Source organism: Tribolium castaneum, chromosome 1 (assembly GCF_031307605.1).
Source record: "Tribolium castaneum strain GA2 chromosome 1, icTriCast1.1, whole genome shotgun sequence".
Lineage (NCBI taxonomy): Eukaryota > Metazoa > Arthropoda > Insecta > Coleoptera > Tenebrionidae > Tribolium > Tribolium castaneum.
The window spans coordinates 27,058,347-27,081,048 of NC_087394.1; the positions used below are offsets into that span (position 1 = coordinate 27,058,347).

The 22,702-nt window shown below is 32.8% G+C and overlaps 1 protein-coding gene across 4 annotated transcripts in view; it reads right to left on the reverse strand.

The window, feature by feature from the left end:
- Nucleotides 1–22,702, reverse strand: part of LOC103312699 (protein bric-a-brac 1) — a 234,207-nt gene that overhangs the window by 158,102 nt on the left and 53,403 nt on the right. For all 4 annotated transcript variants that reach the window (XM_015978021.2, XM_015978020.2, XM_015978022.2 and 1 more), the window contains exon 4: nucleotides 8,708–9,490. In XM_015978021.2, the coding sequence (XP_015833507.1) occupies nucleotides 8,708–9,469 (762 nt within the window). In that variant the 5' untranslated portion in view covers nucleotides 9,470–9,490. The remainder of the gene's footprint in view (nucleotides 1–8,707; nucleotides 9,491–22,702) is intronic.

Genomic DNA, 22,702 nt, shown 5'->3' on the forward strand with positions numbered 1-22,702 from the left:
GGAAAACCAACATAAGACAACATAACTTTAAAAGTGCGGCCTTAGATAAACGGCTAAAATGTGGCTAAAGTGTAAATAAACGGCTAAAATATGGCTAAAGGTCTGCAGGCACAGCTTGCTCTAATTGAGTATATCTGCGATCTCATGGTATATTGATTAAGGTTTTTTTACATCATTTATATTTTCCTTTAATTTTTTTATAAACATCTACAATATGCTGTGTCTTTTTAAAAAAAACTATTAGTTTTTTGTTAAAAAAGCTATTGATAGGATGCCCCAGGTTAACTCTTTGAAGCCCAACTATTTTCCTCTTTTCTCTGAAAATATTTGTTTTCAAGCCACGTGCTTAAATGTTTCCTTTATTTTTATTAAAACCCCAGACCACATATCTTTATATCAAACTTTCAACTATACATTTTCCTGTATTAGGTAACTTTTTTTGTGTTGTTTCTGTATTTTTTTTCATTGAAAGCTTTTGCATCTTTTTATTCCGTTGTTTAAGTCGGATTAAACTTTCTTTGAAACATAATAGTTACTTATTTGTCAAATATGTACCTATGAGATTTGACGTTTTATAAAAATATTCGAAAAAAAATGCTAAAACTTAATTTTAAATTTTTGAAAAAGTTTTAATATCAATCATTTTTTTCAGATTCATTCATTCAAAATATATTTTGGGTTTTTCGTTTAAAATGTTTTCAATACACTTTCCAGTTTTTAACATTTTTGAGACTTCTATGTAAATTTATATTTAAACTCCTTTTCTTCAAAAAAAAAGTTATTAAGCCGCCCAGTAATTTTTTATTTCAACTATTTTTATTTCCTCAGGAAATGTTCGTTTTCATTTTTTATTATGTATTTTTCTATTTGTGGTTTTCATTCATTTTTTTTGTACTTTTTTTACAGTCAAACTTTAGTAACTTGAGTTTTTTGATGACTCGAGTGACAATAAATTCCCTTCCGTATTAGCATAAAAGCCGCAAAATCCTAATTTATTATTCGACAACTTGAACAGTAGAAAGTGGAACATCGATAAATCAAATTTCTTGATAGCTTGAACCCTTTTAGCAAACCCTGAACCAAAATTTGCCTTTCTAAGTCGACTTGTTTCTCTCACCATTCATATGGTGAATCTATTTCCAAATTTTTTATGTACTTTTGGCATAAAACAACATTTGAAGAATCCTTTGTCTTAGAATGACATAAGAAATAATAAAATGTTTTTCCGCAAATGCTTTATTTACATTTGACTGAAATATTAAATTGCTTTTTTACTTATTTTTCAAAACACAAAATTTGCTGGCAACTTTATTTCTTTCTAATTGCTTTATTTTAATGTTAAAATGTTCAAACACAACACTCGGAAACAGTTCTTCTTCTTTCTTTTAGGTATAGATTTCACTGTTATGCCATTTGTTTAGAAACAGCTTAAATTAATACTTTTTCCAATTTTTATTTCTCCTTATACGAGTATTAGTCAAAATTTTAGTTGTTTTAGCATGTGTTGCTTCGTTTCGTAATTTTAACTAATGTCTACAAAATGTTTACATTTGAATAGTTTTCTCCAGAAAAATTAAAATTCAATTAATCCGCGTTATTGTTGAGCAATGCTTCATTTCGAAACATCAATATCCAATTAAAAACCATAACGACCGATTAGATTTAAACTTATTTTTATAAAATGGTAGGTGTTAACTGCTGTCAAAGCACAATATATATTTAATAGATTTATAAAAACATAAACAGAATTAAATAAATTATTGAATTATGCCTACATATCATAAATACAATTTATGAGCCATCAGAAATGATAATTAAACATTATTGTTTTCACATTATTCAGCTTGAATCATTTCTAATTAAATTTTTATCGACTCAAGGACCCGTTTTGGTCCCCATGTTTCATCTTCTTGAAACAATCCAGTCCAGTTGGAGTATTTACCCCTCAGATGTTATCTCGCCAAGACGATCGAGGGTTGAATCAATACAGTGAAACATCTGTAATCCGAACTTGAACTGTTCGGGGTAAAGAGTTTTCACTGTACAGCTCATAGTAGGATGTTTAAGGCCCGAGGCTGATTTATGGCGGTGTCGGATTACTTTCGCTGACGTCCGCAGTGGCGCCACACGTCATTATCATACAGCGATTGTTTCAGCGAGATTTCATATTATATGAATTTCAAGCGCGTTAAATACTAGATTTAACGCGTTGTGTTTGTGCGAATTGTTTCATTAACGCGCGCATATTTTAATTAAATGATATTCGGTGTTTCATCAAACTCATTGCTCGCTTCTTGTGATAAATTCGTCCGAGCGTTGGCGCCGCCACTGGGTGACAGGCGTTGTCACTATTACCATTAGTTAGCGTTGCACACAATTTACTTTATGTGTGTATTAAATAGTTTTAATGTATTTTGTAACTAAGTTTATATTGCAAAGCGAGGGTGCTACGAATATTAATGTGTCATTTTTTTCTCGTCGAACGAGATAATGTTGTATTGTCGAGCTGAAACAATGTAGCAATATTACTGATATACATTGTGACATCTACATGCCTGACAAGTTATTTTATATATAACGAATATATGCAGATAAAAGGAGACTAAATAATGAAAATATTTTTTATCTCCACTCACTCGTCTGGCTCTGTCAGGGGACGAGGTCTAGATACAAAAAAGTTCAATTTTCATTTGACGAATAATTTTTCAAACGGACTGGAAATTGATGTTCTGTATCCTATCCCTCTGCATGATAATCACTTTCATTGCCTCATCTTCATTTATTATTTGCGCGCCAACCAAATGCATTTTTTTAATCACAAATCATAAATATTTAAGAGAACAGTACTTGACTGTATGAATAAACCCGTGCTCTCATTTTATTACAGTTAAATTCAATGACTTGCTTGCCTTATACCCCTGGTGGAATGATGTTTATTTTAACATAACGTTAATACTAATGCTCTCAATGGTTTATTTATTTGTTTACAGCGCCCGTAAGATTTTCGACCAACAATCAATTCAACGACCATTAAGTAATAGAAATAATTTTATCAACATTAAATTACTCGGCCTGTTTCAAAGTAAAATCGAACAAGTTATTACATCCAAACAAACTTCGTGTTTTAATAAACAATTTTAAGAAACTTATCGAATTTCAATTACAAGCCGAGCGATGTTGGAAGAAAGTTTACAACAATAAAACAAATATTAAACTTTTTGATTTATACAGAAACCTTGAAATTATCATAAACATTATTTGTCATGCTTTGTAATATTAATTAAATTATATTTTTTTACGTTGCAAATTTAATTGGAATTTTATGTGTGTCGTAAAGGCGATTTTTCGGTTGCTGTCTTCCGTAACAATAAAACGCACAACCGCCTGTCCTTGATTTTTTGCTCTCCTATTAAATAATTCTATAATAAAATACAACAATGCGTTAGTAAAACAATTCTTGAAATTAATATAAGTTGTGTACAATAAACAATCTGAGGATAATAATTTCACAACGTGAATAACATAATGCGTCACCGCTGCAATAACATATATTTAAACATATAATGTAATAAAATAGTTCCACGACGAACAAAAGCAAGTTTATTAGAAATTTAAATGTATATATTTGAGCAGTTGAAAGTCTGCAATTATAAAAACCTGACGTAGGTACTCCCTAATTACTGTTAAAATAAATAATAGAAAACTAAATATAATTGAGTTGTGGCAACATGTTTGGCAACATGTCCCAAATTTGAACCGAAGAATTCTATTCAACGTCCAATTTGTAATTATTATTGTTGGTGATTTAATTTATATTGTTTACATAAGTGGAAAACACGCCACGTATGCGTATCTAATTATTATATGTATAAAATACAGAAACATTGCGTTGGTGCTTCTGTTAATATTTAATAACCTTGGCAAACAAAATAACAAAATCTTTAATTAATCTCGGCACAAATAACATCCGTATTTGAAAAATCCGCACTGTTTATATTTCTCTGCGCCAATTAATTAAACTTACACATTTCATCTTAATATTTATGTTACGTTCTTCCATATTTACTCGAAAACGACTTCCTTATAAAAGCAATCACTTCTGCCACGGTGATGATGACTTAAAGGAAGCGGTCGTATCAATAATGTGTGAGAAATCTCGAGTAAAAAACAAAACGTTTAGTCTTAATATTATTTTCCAGCTGAATTTAACTCGATTACGAATCAGTTGTGATTGCCAAGAGCCGAGGAGAAATATTTCATTTGCGTCTCGACAAAATAAAATGAATTTATTTCCAACTTTAATACAATAATTTACAGCAAGGCATGATTAAATATGTACTCTAGGCGAGAAAACCATTTGGAATGTAAATATTTTTACACAACGCTGTAACTCCGCTTTCACCAATAAACCTCACCACGAAGATGTAATACACAAATAACAAACTTTCCTTTATTATCTTAAATAAATAGCATTATTTGTTTGACAATAGTCAACATAACTGAGTTTTTATTAATTGGAAATTCATGAACAGTTGACAAGTGTTAACGAAAACTGTACATCCTGTGTATTTCCAAGAAGCAACGTCAAGAACTGACTCACCAGTGACACTTTTATTCACATTTATACACACTACAGAAATTTCAATGATTTTACGGCCGAGCAAATACGGCTTTTAGTGCTTTTTTATTTCAGCAAAGATAAAATAGATAACAAAAGTAAAAACAAAAGTATGTATACTTCTTTTGTGATTTACCGTTGGCGGCAAGCGACACAAAGCAGTGTAAACAATATGTGACATATTTAAACACCACATTCTTTATATAAATAAGATTATATTATTTAATTCTTCTCGAACCAGAGTTTTATTTGCACGTCTCACTATAAATTCATTTGGATGATCCTATTTCTCAATTTTTCTTTTATTTTATTCAGTAAACACTGTAAAATTGTTGTAAAACACACCTTATTTATTTAAACTGCCGCACCAAATTAAAACAAACAGATTTCGTACGACTTGAGCTGATACTTGGAGTTCCACAATTACATAAAAAAATGCAAAGGTATAATAATTATAGTACGTTTAATGAAAGTGAGCTAATTACTCATTGTTCCACCACATTAGAGCGCTTTTCATTTATACGCATAGGTTGTAAATATTTTAACAGAATTTTATTGATACAAAAATGCAGACCTATAATGTTATTTTTGTATTTGGCCAATAATCGTACACAAACAGCCGGACAAATATAAAATTACTAAAAAAATATTGTCCTAAGTTATTCATTGTAGCTGATGCCACATTTTTATTAATCGAGGTATTAACACCATTTCGATAAAACAATTTAAAAATAAATTATTTAGTGTTCCTGAAATACGTTACTAAAAATAGATGACATTATCGTTTGCAAAGAAGGTGAATAAAATATTAAAAATCGCCCAAAATATTCCCAGAATCGATTTAACGACGCCTATAAACCGCGTCGGGAAGTCGCAAATTTAGAAAATCCCCAACTTTCCCTCAGAACCGTATTCTTCGCGACCGTCTTGCTGTAATTATAAAGTAAGTACATTTTTGAATGCGCCACAAGAAAAAACCTTCCATTTTCAAGTACGTGCTCGAAAGTACAATGTAGGCTTAATTTAAAAGCTGAATAAAACAGCCGTCTGCAATTAATAACTCGGCGCTAGAATGCAAAAAGAAATATGCATTAAAAATATGAACACAAAACATACAAACGAATATTTTCTAAAAATATATCGGCCGACATCGCGGTTAAAAATATACCGTGTCTCTCTCGTGAAAGGGAAAACTCCTCTGTGGTTGTGTTATGAGTTGAGAGTATTCCTTGCTGTGATATCCCCCGCTGAACTGCCAGATGTCATCGTTGCGACCGCGTCTCGCTTTTGATACGCGCTTAGGTCAGATGCAATCGATAGATTTAAGTGCAATTCAGTTTAGTTCCCATTCACGTGCATGAATACGGGCCTTTTTTGCGCCAAATGGGGTCGAAGCAAGTTACTGTTCGAATAAAGCGGCGGGAATTTGTCGCCGTAAAACCCTCGCTTCCACCCCAGACCCAAACTCACTCTCAACAAGTGTCTTACCTCGAAAAACGTGAGCACACCCCAAAGCACCCAAAAATTCGAGCAAATAACGAGTTTCCACCATTCCACCACACCTCTCACAGAAAACGTATTTATTTAATTTTTTCCCAAAAAAAAAACGCAATCACAAAAAAATACTAATCAAGTTAATTCAGTTAAGATTCCAAAAAACCCGAGTTGGAATCCCGTCAGAATCTGTTTTTCTTAACATTATTTTGTCCTTTATACTTCATATCTACGACTAAATACATACTCAAACGGTGGCAAATATATACGGCTGAATTATTTCAATGAATAAAAAAATGTAATAAACACAAAAGATCGCGATATTTTATAAAAAATTAAAAATGTCCAAGAAATCCGAATGTGCAAAATGTGCTTATGTCTGACCAATAGTTTACTAGTACTAAGTATAGTAAATCCTTAAATGTCGCTACTCAAATGAAAATTGTCCACAGATTTGAATTTGCTTCAAATAAATAAAAATTTCGTCAAACAAGTTAAGAAAAATAATAACAAACATGGTCAGATTTAAGTAAAGTTCATAATTATTGATCTTGGAGTCCACAAAGAGGTTGGTTAACTCTGAAGGCCCATTATTCCCAATATAAATGTTTTAAATCAATTGTTCGCTAACCAGCTTTACTAAATGTTTTATTGACGTTTCCGCTTGCCTCTCACTTATTATTTTCCAGAAAACTATAACGTATTTCCATATAAGCAAAATATTTTAAAATAAAATACTTTTCAAGAGGTATCCTATATTAGTATATTACTCCCTATTCTAAGTTTTTTCAAAGAAAAGAAAATTCCAATTATCCTGAACTTATTATGGTCGTCATATGGTTATGTGTTTCGTTAAAAAATCATGAAAGTTTTATTTTTTTATAATCATCTAAACATACATGATTATTTCTCGGTTTCTATAACACAGTGAAACCTCTTTTAACATGAACTTCTTGCAACCCGAACAAACAAATCTATCGTGTCATTTGTCGGAATGTCCTCTAATATCCGATCAATAGTTATTTAAATACAGCAAGAACTCGACTATCCGAAATACTTTCCGATTACAGGAAAATCCAGTGTGTGCAAAGTTTTTACTTAAAAATGTATAGATATAAAAATGTATAGATAAATAAAATATTTATTTTTATTGTTTCCAATCGTTAAAAAATTGTTACTTTTTATTGCTCAAAATCTTTAAATGTTTAGAAAAGAACAATGTTATCAATCGCTGTTGTATTTGGCTGTTGTCCTATTTACAGTGAAATCTCTAATAAGCGGACACCGACGGTGACACGTTTTTTGTCTAGTTAATGAAAGTGTCCTCATAAAAAAATATAGAAACAAATTAAATTAATTCATTAAAAAGTTAGTAGCTTAATACTATATGCTACAATAACAATATTTATCATCAATTTCTTAAGAAATTTTGTTGATCAAAATTCGTAGATTCGCCAGAAATTAAGTACTGAATATTTATATGGTGATGAATTTAAACTTTCCTAGCCACTCTTCAAGTGTTTAAAAAATTAATTTTTTAATGTCCTGGCAAACTCCTTAACTTTCATCATTCTTTTCAAAAAGTCTGGTATAATTTTTACAAACCACTTTGTAGTTTACTGGATCTTCCTAGAAAATATATTTTTCTCATTTAACAATTGCTTTCTAGTTTTATTTACAATGATAACGCTGTATAAAGAATGAAATAATGTCCCAACGAATGCATATAGACACCGTAAGACCTAATGCAAATAAGAACTAGTGCAATAATAACACATACAAATTTAAAATCTCTTCAAACGTTTAATCTGAATCAAAATGTGAATACTTATGTGATTTCCTGACATTTTTGCCGTTTTTTTATAATAATAACAACACACGCGTGCATGATATACTGTCCGCTTAACGGAGAGATTTTGTTTTCAAGGATCTGAATGACGTGTGCGCGTCCGTTTAATGGAAGATTCACTTAAAAAAAATATACGATCTAAAATAGCTTAAAACGCGCCTAACAAATATGTCCGTTTGTCAGAGAGGTCCGCTTATAGTTAAGAAAGATTACACTGTATACATATTCTAAACGTTATTCATTCGTTAATGTTAGAAAAATGTTGAAAAAACTCCAGAAAGAATAAAAATACATTCATCGCACTTGCTGCCTTTTTTTCCTCAATTTTTCCTTAATTCCAGAGAAAAGGCAGTTCGCTAAAAAACGTTCCGGTGAATAAACATATAATTTCTTTTTATTCCGGATAATGTGGTGCTCCGGATAATCGGGATTGTACTATAATGTTAAAATTTACTCATTCCGTATAATTCTATGGTTTATTAACTTTAACTAAGAAAAAGTTAATTCTATAATTCTAGAAATCGAATATTAATTCGTTCGTATTATTTAGGTTCCACTGTATCGCGAACACACAGGCAAGTGGTCTCTGTATTCTGTATGATTGTTTCCAGAATTATAATCGGAAAAGCGCCTTGTTTGGTCGAAAATCTCGCTAAAATTTCGCACGTGCCGAAAGCGTAAATATCCGTCGTTGCGCAGCTTGCGTTTTTGTTGTTGTTTTGGTCGTGAGTGATAGATAAACTTACCCGTTCCTCCTCGCGTATCATCTCAGCAATGCCTGGTTTGATTTCCATATCGTCCGAGGACGCGTGTGATACTTGCGGTTGTTGCGGAAGCGGTAACGTTAGCGGCAAGGGTTCGTTCGAAACGGAAGAAGGAAGCGGCGTCGCGGACGGCGCCGGTGACATTTCGACCGAAGGCGGAGGATCCGGAATTTCCGTGCTCGCACTCTCAGCCGGACTGCTCAGGCTGCTGCGTTCTCCGGAAGGTCTGCGTCTCTTTTTGACACGTGGCGGGCCGTCACCCTCCGGCCGGCATTCCCACTCGCCGGAGCCGTTGTTCGGGGTGGAGGCCGTCTTCAGGAGGGTCCTGGTGCTGGTGGTGAGCTCGCCGGTCGGGGCGACGATGTCTTGCTCGCCGTTGACGTCGGCCAAGCCGCGGATTTTCAAGCTTTCGGCGACTTTGAGCAAGGGCCCGATCTGCTCCTGCGAGACGTTGATCTCGCCCTTGTACATGAACTCAACGGCGGCTTTGAGTTCGGGCCACTTGATGTCCCGCATGATGACGATCGGGTGCTGGCAGGGGTTCTCGAAAAAGAGTGACTGGAAATAGGGGCTGCAGGCCGAGAGGACCATCTTGTGGGCCTTGACGGAGTGGCCATCGCAGGCGAGGGTGACGTCCACGAACGACTCGCTCTGGAGGAGCTGGTCGAAGACGTTGGTCAGGTTGGACTGGTAGTTGTTCCAGCGCAAGCAGAACTGCTGGGGGGAGCCCGAGGTGTGCTGCATGTTGATGGTGGTCACCTGCAACTGTACCGGAGTTCACAACACACACATCTTTGCAGTCCTGGCAGGGCTAGGGTTCAGAGTCACTGGCACGAGCACGTGGTGATTGCGACGATACGAACGCGTTGGGAAACCGTCGAGGACGATAACGAACACGACGACTGCATAGGCAATACTGACACGATGGGTACGGCAGGAGGGTCGAGGCCGCCTCCCGCGCACGCCTTACCCCCTCCAGCGGCCGAGACCGCCCTCACCCCACCCATACACCCACAAGACCGCGTGGCCACCGCGCGGCAATCACCGCCACGGCAGCATAATTACCAAAGATACATCGACACCTGGACCCCGACCGACACCTAGCCCTCCTAGGAGATTAGGCACATGAAGATGCCAAAAATGACGAAAACTTGGAAAACACGGCGCCAAAATCAAACTGATTCGACGTTATCAATAGATATGTCACCATTCTACCACTAGTAAACAACTGGCTACTGCTTCGACGGAAAACTTTGCACAATTCTTTAAACTCGTGATGTAGCAAAACTGCTACACTCTTCCAACAACAATACACCATCTAATCAAATCAATAGCTACGTACTAGTAATTGGCTTGCAACTACCTACCCCCCAATTTTTGTTTTACATTTTTTTTACTTTTCTTATGTCGACTGATTTTTTCAAGTTAAAAAATATGTTTAGCAAATTACGATAAAAAATATTTAACTAACAGACCAATTTAAAACAATAATATAACAATTTCCACCTACTTGCAGTGAAAAAAAAAACATTTCTTCCAATTTTCTAAAAACGTATGATTCATTAATTTTCAAAACTCTTACTAAAAACTTTCATAAATTTCTGAAGTGTCTATCTCTTGTAAAACAATTTGTAAAAAAATATAACTACGTGAGTGAAACCACTGCTTCTTTTAAAAATGCTACCTTCATACGTTGGCTTAATAATTTCTCTAAATATCGCATTGAATTATCATTGGCTAGAATACGCACCACATTCTCAATGTTTGGAGTGTTAGAACATTTTTGTCATGTGTATAACAGACATTTCTGAAAGTGTAATAGTTCTAAAGATCCGAAACCGAGTTCTGAGAAAATAGTAGGTATATTAAAGTATAAGTAGATATTGAGGTCTTTAAAACACGCGCGATTTTTCGAACACGACGGGGTAGCCGGAGTGCTCGAAATTAGAGTAAGTGTTTTAAAGACCAATTAATCCACGAATACTTAACGTTATTTTTTTTATTGGTACACTTTAAAATCATAAAAACTGATTTTAATATTACACAAATATATAATGTGAATGAGATCGTTTTCTTATCAGACTTTCTGAGATGACAGAATCAATAAAAATATCATTCTGTAACTGCAATATTTCAAAACAAAAAAATTCGCTGCGGAAAAGCTGAAATCACCTTATCTTATCTGCCTGAAACGACGATTTAAGCACCAGTTTAGATAAAACACTTGACTTCTAACGATATAGTGGACAAAAACAGAAAACCATTATTTTTTAAGACGTTATTGGAATCATCCATACTCTTATTATTATTTTTAAGAGCACTTCTTAGTCGTGCCTCACAATCAACTTTCATTACCCAAAGCTGTACAAAATTATCAAAAACAAGTTCGGATTCATTCAAATCACTTTGTAATAAGTAGGTATGTATTCCAAAAAAAAACACTAAATTAGCGAATCGAAATTTTACCGTTAATACGTATTAAGTAATTGAAAACGAATTGTAGTCGCTCTTAAATAAGTCGGGAAACATACAAGTTTGCTAACCACTTCTGACCAATTCAAAAAATATTGCGAGATGGTAGCATAATGTGATGATGTAAAAACATTAATTTTTAAACTTCCCTTTGTAAAAAAATGATAATTCTTGGAAACAAACTTTTTAATTATGTATTTTATAACCCAGAAAAATATTTACATACCTGGGAAAAACTACTTTGCACGACCAATATTTGGAATTTATAACTATTCTTATTTACCATTTCGCCTTTTATGTCTGAAACGGAACCTTTATAAAAAAATATCTAATTCACTTAGAGTAAAATAAATTCTTTCAAAAATTTCACATGTTGTTGGCTTGATAATTAACCCTAAACATAATTGAATTATTTCTTAGTTAGAATATAGTAAGAATATAGAATATATATATAGAATATAGTATTTGTAAGTATACTGTAAAAAAATGTCCACTTCATTTCTAAAGAAAAATTACTTTAAAAAGATAGGAACCGAGTGTGCTTCGATAATTCCTCATAATAAATTTCTTACTGCTTATTAAGTTTAATACTTGCTTCATCAAATTTGTTGTTCTGCAGATACTTTAATTCCTAATATGCCTCGTACAAAAACTTTACCACAAACTAGCTTCCAAAAAGTTGCAATAAAAAATTAGTGAAAAAATCTCATTTGAAACGGACGTTATCACGCTTTTATGAAATATTTTAACTGTTCCGAGCTTTTTATAATTTACCCTCAGACAAGACTAACAAATAATACGAGTATAATGAAAAACATCAGTAGTGGATGTAGACTAAAACATTCGCACTTTTTTAAAGTAGTACATTTTCCGAATAAATTTATTAAAAAAAAAACGATTTTGGTTCAACATTTTATAATTCCACCTTAAAAAGAGTAAAATACCCACAGGTACCTCAAAATTAGCTCTAAGAAGACATAAACATTTCCACAATTATTTTTTATCGGTTGTTCGTAAAAAAAAAACATGTTATACTCAGTATTCATCAACTTCAGTTTGATCAAATAAATCGTTAATTTTAATATGTAGTGTATTTTTTACGTTGTCGTTCAATTTATTATACTCGTAGTTTCTGTGACCGTCACTTCATTACTTGCTCTGAAATATTGAGTTTGGCACAACTCAGTGAAGAAGAACTCAAAAATTAACGACAAACCTAAATTGTGTATAAAAGTTCTTTATTACGAGGATAGAAGACAGAACAGTTAGATAGATTAAAGTGATACCTTTGAAAAATCTATTCTATTATTGCTGCTCAGCTGGCATTTCTGATTTAGTACGTTGTGTAGTCAATTGTAAATTTCATTCAAGGCTTAAAAAATGCATAATCGCAGTCTGACATTAAATGGTAATGAAGTTAGACTTGCTAAACGTATGTCTGCTTGCTCTTATCGTGTTTATTTAATGAGGCAAACAAGCATCACTTTTTAAGCTCGAAAAAGTTAAGAAATCTGTCCAACGTAAAATGTTAATGATTACTAAAACAAAGCGGTATGAATTAATTATTCGCTCCAATGTATCAAAATTTAATTGAGAAAGTGTCTCATTAACAGATGCTTTGAAACTGGTTATTTTTTATCGCCGCTTCATTAAATTCTGATGAGAAATATTATTATAATTAAAATTATGTTTAGTGTGTTTGCTGAAAGAAAAACAGGATCGTGGGCACGCATTTTAATAACTTATCGATTATTTAACATATAAATTACGTTGTAAGATATTTTGTAATTAAAATGTGAGATAAAAATCTTCCTTAATAGCCCATAAATGATATTTTTGTCAACCGAGTACTTGGCTGAAAATTTAATCGGTGCTATAAAGAACACGAAATTTATTATTACAACCATTACGGACAAAGTCATTGCATAAATTAAAATCACAATATGGGTTACCCTTATCTCCATTACACAACCCTTCGAACTCCGCATAAAAATCCGAATCTCCTCGACCGGAAATTTCGGCGAAACACCTTCACAAAAAAAGTGTTTAAAATGTAGAATAATCACCTTCTTCCGGTCCGAATGAAATTTGTTAAATACGTTTATTATTTAATTATGGAAATTTGACGAAACTAAAGATGCCTATCTACGTAAAAATGGGCTATTAACAGTTGAAAAAACAAATTGTAGAATTTTACATTTTGTAAAAAGAAAGATTTTTGATAATTGCGAGCGATTTCGTTTGTTGAGCGGCCAGCGATGAAATCAGAAAAGTGTTAAACAATATTCCGTATGTTATTATGTCCGTAAAAATAATAGAATTTAATGAAGGTGACAGTGCTGCTTCTCCAAATTGAGTGACTCGCATTTTTAAAACAACAGTCAATTAGCATCTCGACTGGACGAGGCGTTGTTTTAACTAAAAGTAAATGGTTTTTTGGTCGCCCTCGTTAAAATAATTTAGGGCTTTGCTTTTACTTGTTTTTCTTATAATGATGATGAAATAGAGTGATGGAAAACCGGTTAGTTTTTTCCCTTGTTTTTTTAATAATAACGCAAACGTTAATGGAAAAAAGCCAAATAAGTTTATTTTTTCAAATTTAAAAATGCAATCAATACACGAATGGAAACACCAACTCGCGAAGCGACTTCACTGAAATAAAGTTAAATTATGGAGATATTTATATGGAAGAGCAGATGTAGAATTAACCGAATCCCGAGATCTGCACAACTAATATGAAATGGTGTAACGCCATCTACAACTAATCTTCAACTAATTGAATTTGCTAGATTGCTTTGCTCGATAAAATATACATTTACCTAGCACTTGGCTCCATGTAATTCCGAGGTTATCTGAACCCAACCCGGTCTCAACTTAGTTACAAGGCGAGTTTTTACCTTGCATTTAGCTAATTTATCACCAAGAAATAGCCAAAACTGCTTCAAAAATGAGAGTTATTCTGAGCCCAACTCGTAAAAACCAAAGCGAGACGCGTGGCAATGCACGTTAATTTGAGAATAGATTTTTATGATCCGAGTCGCCATGTAAATAATTATTAATATTTATTGCACGAGCATTAAGTAAGTGAAATTCGAAAACAAACAGATTTCCGTTCGAGCCACGTGTTCAAAATCCACTAAACTATAGATTGATTATAGCACGGCCTCATAAAATATTCAAGTAAATGTATTAAAATAACAAAACAGCGATCGGTTACGTCGAAAGATTAAATATTATAATGGTTTAATTCAGTCTGATATGCGCATAAAAGCACGTCTCATGCGTTATATTTGGATTCTTTACTGCACAAATATTTTTATTATTGGCGAATGAATGTTATTATTGTTGCACCTAGCGATCGGTTCGAAACAGAAATACACAATGCGAGCTTTACTTTTTTTTTCACTTAAATGAAATATGATTTCGCCAAATCGAACCGAAACATTACCAAATTGCGAGTCGAAAATTAATTATTTTGTTTTTCCAGAATCTAGTAGGTACATTTTATTTCGGTAAATTTCGGAAAAAATTGAAAAATACACCTAAAAACTCATTTTGCGAGGCGAGCTTTATCAAACCGAAACTTAAAATAACTAAATTACAAGTCAAAAACAATATTATTTTTCAATTTCCAAGACTTTTAGCGCGTTGTTTATTTCTTCTCTTTATTGTTATTATACATATTTAATTGTCAGGTATTAGCTGTTTTAAAACTATAGGAATTTTATACTTTTGAAACAACTAATCTGAACCAAAAGTAACGTACAAAATTCATATTTTTGTTATTAGTCATTTGTCAAAAAAATCCTAGAAAAAGTCGATTTTATATTTTAATGCTACATTTTGACACCATACCGACATTTACGACGTCATTAGTTTCTAATAAGTAATAATGTCATTTTTAACTACTGTTTTAGACAGTACACATCGTTATCGTTCTAGCAATTATAAAAAAAATCCAAAAAACTAAGCAAAAAAAATTCAAAGAAAGAAGAAAATAAAATAAACAAGTTAAAAAAGTCTTTGAAACATGTTACAAAAAAACAAAGTTTTTTGTTTATTTTTTTCGTTTATTAAGTTTTTCCATGCTAATTATTAAAATATACATGTAAAAACAATTGCCTTTTATAAAATAGAGCAAGAACAAAAAGATAAAGCCTCCTGTGTTTAATTGTCATTGTTTATTTTATTATATAAAATTGATTTTTTTTTATTTTAAATTTCATTTTTAATTATCAAAAAGATAAAAAATGTAGTATACCTATTTAAAACGGTAAACAAAAATGTCGATTGTCGTTTAAAAAAAAATAAAAAAAGTTTTTTTTTAGAAAAAAGCTTTTATTTAAAAGATGCACTAAAAAGTAAAAAATAATGTTTTTCTATAAAAGGAGAATATTTTTGTTTACAAATTAAGATTTTGAAATTTATAAAAGCTTTAGGAACAATGCTCAATTTAAGAAAGTAATTCTGTAATGGCCTATTGTTATGACTTATGAAAGTTATGAATGACCGTTCCCAAAGCTTTTATAAATTTTAATTGGTAAGCAAAAATATTCTCCTCTGATAGAAAAATATAATTTTTTACTTTTTAGTAGATCTTTTAAATTAAAGCTATTTTCTAAAAAAAAACATTTTTTGTTAATTTTTATATTGATTGCATTTTAGTCTTAACTTATTCTAAACGTCTTTTTCTCTGAGATTTAGTTTCGCCGTATTATTGTAACACCATTATTTTGCTGATTTTTGCAAACTTGTTTATTGATATGTGACAGTAAACAACTGTTAGCATTGAAAGCACATCCTAACCTCTGCTCTGTGTTTATACTTATATCGTCTAAGGTAAATGATTAAAAAAATAGCGACATGTGTTTTTAACGAAACGTAATGAAAATGATTAGGTATTAATATATTTCCCAATGACCAACATACCGTTAATGTTAGTATAAGTTACGGTATGTACACATTGAAAACCCATTTGTAAACACAACCTAAAACTTCAAAATCCCATTTAACCCCTTGAAAGAGTATTTAACCACATAGGATTTCATTGTCACGCAGATTAAGTAAGTATGCAAAATTTCAATTCATTGGGAGAACGGAAACCCTTTCAAATTTGGCTCTAAAAATATGAAACAGACAGACAGACAACAAAGCAAGTTAAATAAAAGCTTTTAAGAATTCCGTTACAACTCAAAAACGCTTGAGATTACAAATATCACTATCATGTCAAAAAGTACCATTTAAAGAAAATAAATCGATCTGTTCGAGAATTTTTTTTAAAGTGACCATTAACAAAGATAATATGAATTTTGTGCCTTACTTCTGGTTCAGTGTCTTCACCTTGCAAAATCAGGACTGTTTTGTTAACACCCCAAAATCCAAGGTTAATTTTAACCAAATTAAAAAATATTTCATTTCTCTAAAACCGTATCGATTGGGCCAAAACTGTGTCAAAGCCCTCGAAACAAATCATTCTTGAGATTCGTGCTTGACGCATTGATTTGTCGACCGCCAAACGGCAATTAAGTGATTTAAAATTGTACCCTGTAATTAGTAAATTATAATTAAGCCATATTCATCCAACATTAATGGGTGACAGTGGCTAAGTGAAGACGGGCGTGTTTACGAAGAGACACGAAAATCGTTAAAATTACAGGTTGTCATTTCGGCGATAAAACCGAAAGAAGATCGTATCGATTAAAGTTGCAACATTTAAATATTATGCACTGTTGCAAGGATCATCATTTTCTTTGAGACATCAAAGAGGAAAATGCCTCATGAATAAGTGAGCCGGTGACTTTCCTTAGCGGCCTAATGTATGTGCGAATTAAATCCCAAAGAACAATATGAAGCGGGTATTTTGCTAAATAAATGATTAAGATTGGAATAAACCCAGCAAGGAGTGAAGCCGATAGGAGGATATAAAATTAGCGTCTTTAGAGTGTACTTTAAACAGCAATGTTAATATTGAACAATACATCCAAGGCACCATTTCTCAGGCCATTCTCAAACAATTGAATTATTTACCGAACGGATTGGCATAGAAGAGCGAGTTCTATTCAAATTGCACCTTTAATATTGCATAAATGAAGCGAAATAATTCATAAGTTTGTAGTCTGCGCGTTTAGGGTTATTTACAATGCACAAGGAAATATTTATGATCCTCTTCTTGAGGAAGGATTGCCCGTGTTGTCTTATTGCCGAGTTTGATTCCTCCTGTTAACTATTAATGCAAGGACTCTAGCAATTTGTTAATGCATTACCCTCATGTCTATTCAACACAGGAGCGCACCTGATCAACTCACACGCAGCCCACAAACCCAATATCTTTCATTTCGCAGATTACCTTATCTAATATTTGCTATTCCAACGGGTAATTGACCTAACATGCTCAAACACTTCCATTTCAGAGCAAACATTACAACTAAAATCATCACGAGCCGACATGCAACACATCACAATCAATAGTTTAAATTACTCCACTCCTTGCCTAATAACTGAAATTCGCATATTCTTGGTATTTCCTAACAGAAGTGCTGACAGTTGGATTGAAAAAAAACACTTGTTAACGCATTTTTGCCCCGGGCTAGAAGACGCCACTGATGACAAGCCCCACAGAGCAGAAAGAACACAGGTGTGGGCCCTTGGGACAAACAAACCCCGGATGTCCAGGATGTCCATGAGAAAATTTCAAATTATTCTGAAACGCCGCCATATACCAATTCTTGACTCTGTAAACACGTTCATAGTTTTCGGTAAAACTACTGAATAAACTACTCGAAAAAGGTTATTCATATTTGTAACGTGGTGGCTACTAATAGAAATAAAAGATGTGAAACAATTATTCAACTTTATTTGCAACGTTTCGACAACGGCCGTTGTCATCTTCAGGTGAAAAATTTCCAACATGAAGTTATTTATAAAATAATGTCAAATATTCAAGTATAGGTATGATTGCCTGTATTTTAAGATTATTCGTTTCTAATAAGAGTAATATTTTTTACTGGAAGATACAAACCGAGTACAACTCTAATAAAGTATAATATTAATAAATAGTATATTATTATACGAGTTTTATAAGACGTTCTATTGTGGCACGAATGGTTTTGGAGCACGACGAAGAAGTATAGAATGAGTGCCACAATTAAGTCTTATAAAACGAGTGTGATATACTATTTTTTCTACATTCTTTTTAACATATCAAAATTTGTTCAAACTATTTCTTCTTAATTTTGTTAATTATTCGAGATTTATCAATAAACGACAATAAACGCCCAGCACTGCCAATACAACTCCTAAAAATTTACTAAAAAAAGTTGCACAAAAGTTCTCTTTGTGGTTTCACAATGAACAATTTGGGAAACCAAAGTAGAAAAAATATCTTATAGAAAACACATGATCCAATAATTCTTCATGTCTCCAAAAAGAAAAAAAAATATAATGTTCACTGATTCTACCCCCATAAAAGTTTTGACCATAAATACAAAAATCCACAACGCAGGCAAAAATTAATACAACAGCAATAAAGTGATGGAATAACAAAAAATTGCTTTCGTCAATGTGAATTTTCTGTTTACAATTTTATTAACAATAATGTTGAGTAAATTCAATGTACAAGTATGTATGTAAATTATGGACTTATTTTTAACTATGCTCTAACTAGGTTATTTTCTCTTTACTCACATACCAGAGGAGGTAAACCAACAAAGTTATTTACCATTTTTGGGTAATACACCATTAGCAAATTTCATTAAATATAAATTTCTTGAAGAAAATATGATTAGATTTTGCTTTTGGAGATGGAATATTTTTAATTTCTGGAGATGAGAATTTATTCGTAAAATGCGATAGAGTTTCAGTTTCTCCAAAAAGTCATAAATAGGACTATATGATAGTGTCTGAAAAATTATTGTTTTCTTTAACTCTGTTCCAATAATAAATAAACCATAAAAAACGTACAAATGTGATTTGAAGGAAAATCCCAGATCACAAAGTATACACCTTAATTTACCACACACCTGTTTTTAAAACACTTAAACTTAAAGTTTAAGTTTCACTTAAAGAAAAAGCATTTTTGGTGAGTTTTTTATATTTATTCTATCACGCCAAACCTTTCTGTTACGTATATTTCATTTTAAAGGCCTTGACAACTTAAAAACTTTGTCATAAATAGTTGGGCTAAAAATGATGCTTATTACAATAGTGAAAATACATTTTTATACCTCAAATTATTAGAAATAAGAATATGTACAAATTATGTCAGATGTTTATGCGAATTTAAGACAAAATTCTAAACAGATACAAAAGTCAGTTTTTGATTTGGTAGAAAATGCATAAAAATTGTCCAAATTCGTACTCCAATGTCTGTAAGATTTTTAGCAGTTTTTGTAACAATGTAGCGATGGTTTCCCTTTTTTCCTATTGACATAAAAAATTTATTCAATTTTCGTTAAAACACAAATTTCTAAATGGTCAACCTTCTGTTTACTAGAACCATTTTATCCATTTTCTGATTTGTTCTTAAGAGTAATGTAGCAACGTTTTCTTTGAACACCATAAAGTTTTACAGTAATTAATGCTGTTTATGATAATCAACACTCACATTAAGATTTTTTGACAAGGCTGACCGGAAAATATTTACAACACCGATCGATACACCTGAAAGACTTCAGGCTGTCTACAATAAATCACACAATAAGCTTGCCTAAGTAATTAGCTTAAAGGGTCCTCGCGGTGTGAGGTAATCTCAATAAAATTTAATGGTGTACAAAGCAAAATAATCAAAAATATCCTTCACTGTCAGTCAATTCAATGTTTTTCCGAAAACATTCGTCCACAATTTCTCCAAAAAAATACATCAGTGATTGGAAAAAAGATGATTCCTTGACGAAAATCTATTTTTGAGAAACCAAAGCTTACAAAAATGGTTGTATAAAATGAAGTGGTAAACTAATTGATTGGCAACTTGGTTTGGTAACAGAGACCTCATAGATTGTATTCTTGAAACACATCAGGACCTACTTATTATGATCACATTACGTAATCCCTAACGGTTTGTTGTCAGACTTTTTGATTTGCAAATGTGCATTTCTTGGCTAGCGGGGCCCCCGTCGGCACTAATTACAAAACCGAGGAAGGCAAAAAGGCGAAACAGTATCCTCTGGTTATTAGCGTACAAATAGTTGCATTAAACAAAAATATTTTTATTTGTTTTGCGAACCGGATTCAACTTGGGTGCGCTACCGCCGATGACAACTGCCATTATCGCAAATCGTGCAAACCGCCCTATAAAACATCATCCACCTAAGCGTCAGCAGCAAAATGCAAATATTTTTGCGTTTTTGCCGGCCTATACATTACGGCCATCACCAGCGTGAAGTAATCGCATATCAAATGTGGCAATCTTGTTCTTTTAATTAATTAATCGACGCTGACAATTCGTTATATTATTCACGTGATTTAGCGCTCGTGCGCGAGGAAAAATAATAAATGCGTTAAATGAATTAATCCCCCGTAATGAAAAATATTTGCTATCGTCAGAGGGAGCCGCGCTTACAAATTCCGATGCTTTTATCCGGAAAGTGTAATATTTTACATTTCGCATGATTCATACTGCAGGTCTGTGGCCGAACAAGCCAGCTCACTTTTTGATTGTAATTACATTATTATGTGCTTTCGTGCAATATATATTTAACATAACCCCGTTCTATATATTATAACCGCCATCTGCAACGTGTTCGTCTAGGGACGTAATTAAATAGAAAGGAACCCCAGCGCTCTATGTATTTACTTTTCCATTGTAATTACTCGATTAAATATTCATGCACAAACAAAATTTATAGAAATAATGATTCACGACGTGAAAATAAAAATAGAAACGTGAATAAATGAATTCGTTATGAATTAGTAGAATTGAGTCAACATCATTAGGCGAAATACACCACCAACTCGGTTTGAGTGCGTGGACAAGTGCAAGTTGCACTCGGTGTATTAACATATGCATCGGGGTGTCGATCTTTCTTTGTTCTTTTCTTGCCGGTTTTGACGTAAAGGACGGCCGACGCCAATTACAAATGTTCAACACGCACATCTATAGTTTTGAGGGTTGACTCAAATAAAATATATAATTTCCTCCCGGCTTTTAATTCGCTTGTAGATTTGCATTTATGCTTTTGAATTTAAATATTTGATTTTATCGCCGCTTTTTTAGGCCATGTATACACATCCTGTAGAAGTCGTCGAAATTGCGGCTGTAAAGTTTTATTATTGTATTCTGAAATAATTTAACAAGTTCGGGCCGTAGAATAATGTTTATGTAATTAAGTATTGTATTGTATTTCTTTCCGATAGTTTTGCTCTCATTTACACTTTCTAAATTTAAATTTCCAGGGCGTTTTTAGTGATTGTTTGAAAATTTCTATTGTTGCCGATCAAAGTGCAAAAATGAGATTTTTAACAGGAACTGCAGTTTAATTGCGTCATTACCCGGCGAGTTTCTCACAAATTACCACTGTCTCGAAATCAAGAATGACATGAACTCCTCATTTTCGTTTATTTTTTTTTAATATTCTTGCTGGCTGTTCCGGAGAAGTAAAAGTAATAAATTGCGAATAAAAGTTGAAAGTTTTTATATATAATAAAAGTTTGCCAAGTAAATTAGACGGCGGAGTGTTGTTAGTTATTTAGAGACCCCCATCCACCGCGCGCGTAACCCCCTGAGCAGGCCTGCTTTTATAAATATTACAATAATTAAATATACAGTGAAACTTGTTAAAATTGCATGGGGCTGCTTCCATTACGCGACTGGGGTGTGGAAGGGTAGTTGCCTGCGCTCCGCCAAGGGGGCCAACAATGTGCCAACAGATTTATCCTTGCCGCCTTTCTCCTTTCTATAACTTTTTTCGAATAAATTTTAAATGTTTGGCATGGGAAAAGCGCCTAAGGCGAAGCTCGTCTCCATTAGTTTAATTTATATTTATTCATTACGAACGACTATAATAAATTATGACGAGGCCGTGAAGTCATTTAACGACGAATATTATTTTTGAGAAAATGCGTTCCCGCTGAGTTGCCGTCATTTACATGGCAATCAGGCGATATTAAGACGTAAAATTGAGCAGAATAAGATGTTAAAATTGGTTACAAACTGATAAATTAATACATCTGCTACTGCGCTGACGTATCCAATAAATATGCAAATTTAGTGGAAATTATTTTTTAATGGCTTGCCTTATATTACATTTATTCATACAAATTAATTTTAATCTTCCTTATGGGTAGGTACACGTTGTGATAAGATGATTTGTAATCGCTGCAAGGATGGAATAAATTGAGACTTTTTCAGCAATAATAATTTTATTTAAAATGTAATCGATGATTCGAGTTGTAAATTTGCAGCTAGGTGGTCTTACAATATTAAACTCAATCTAGTAGAGTTCTCAATAATTAATTTCTCAACCCCACTGAGCCTTCAGCTCTAGATTACTCTTTAAGAACGCTGTTGGA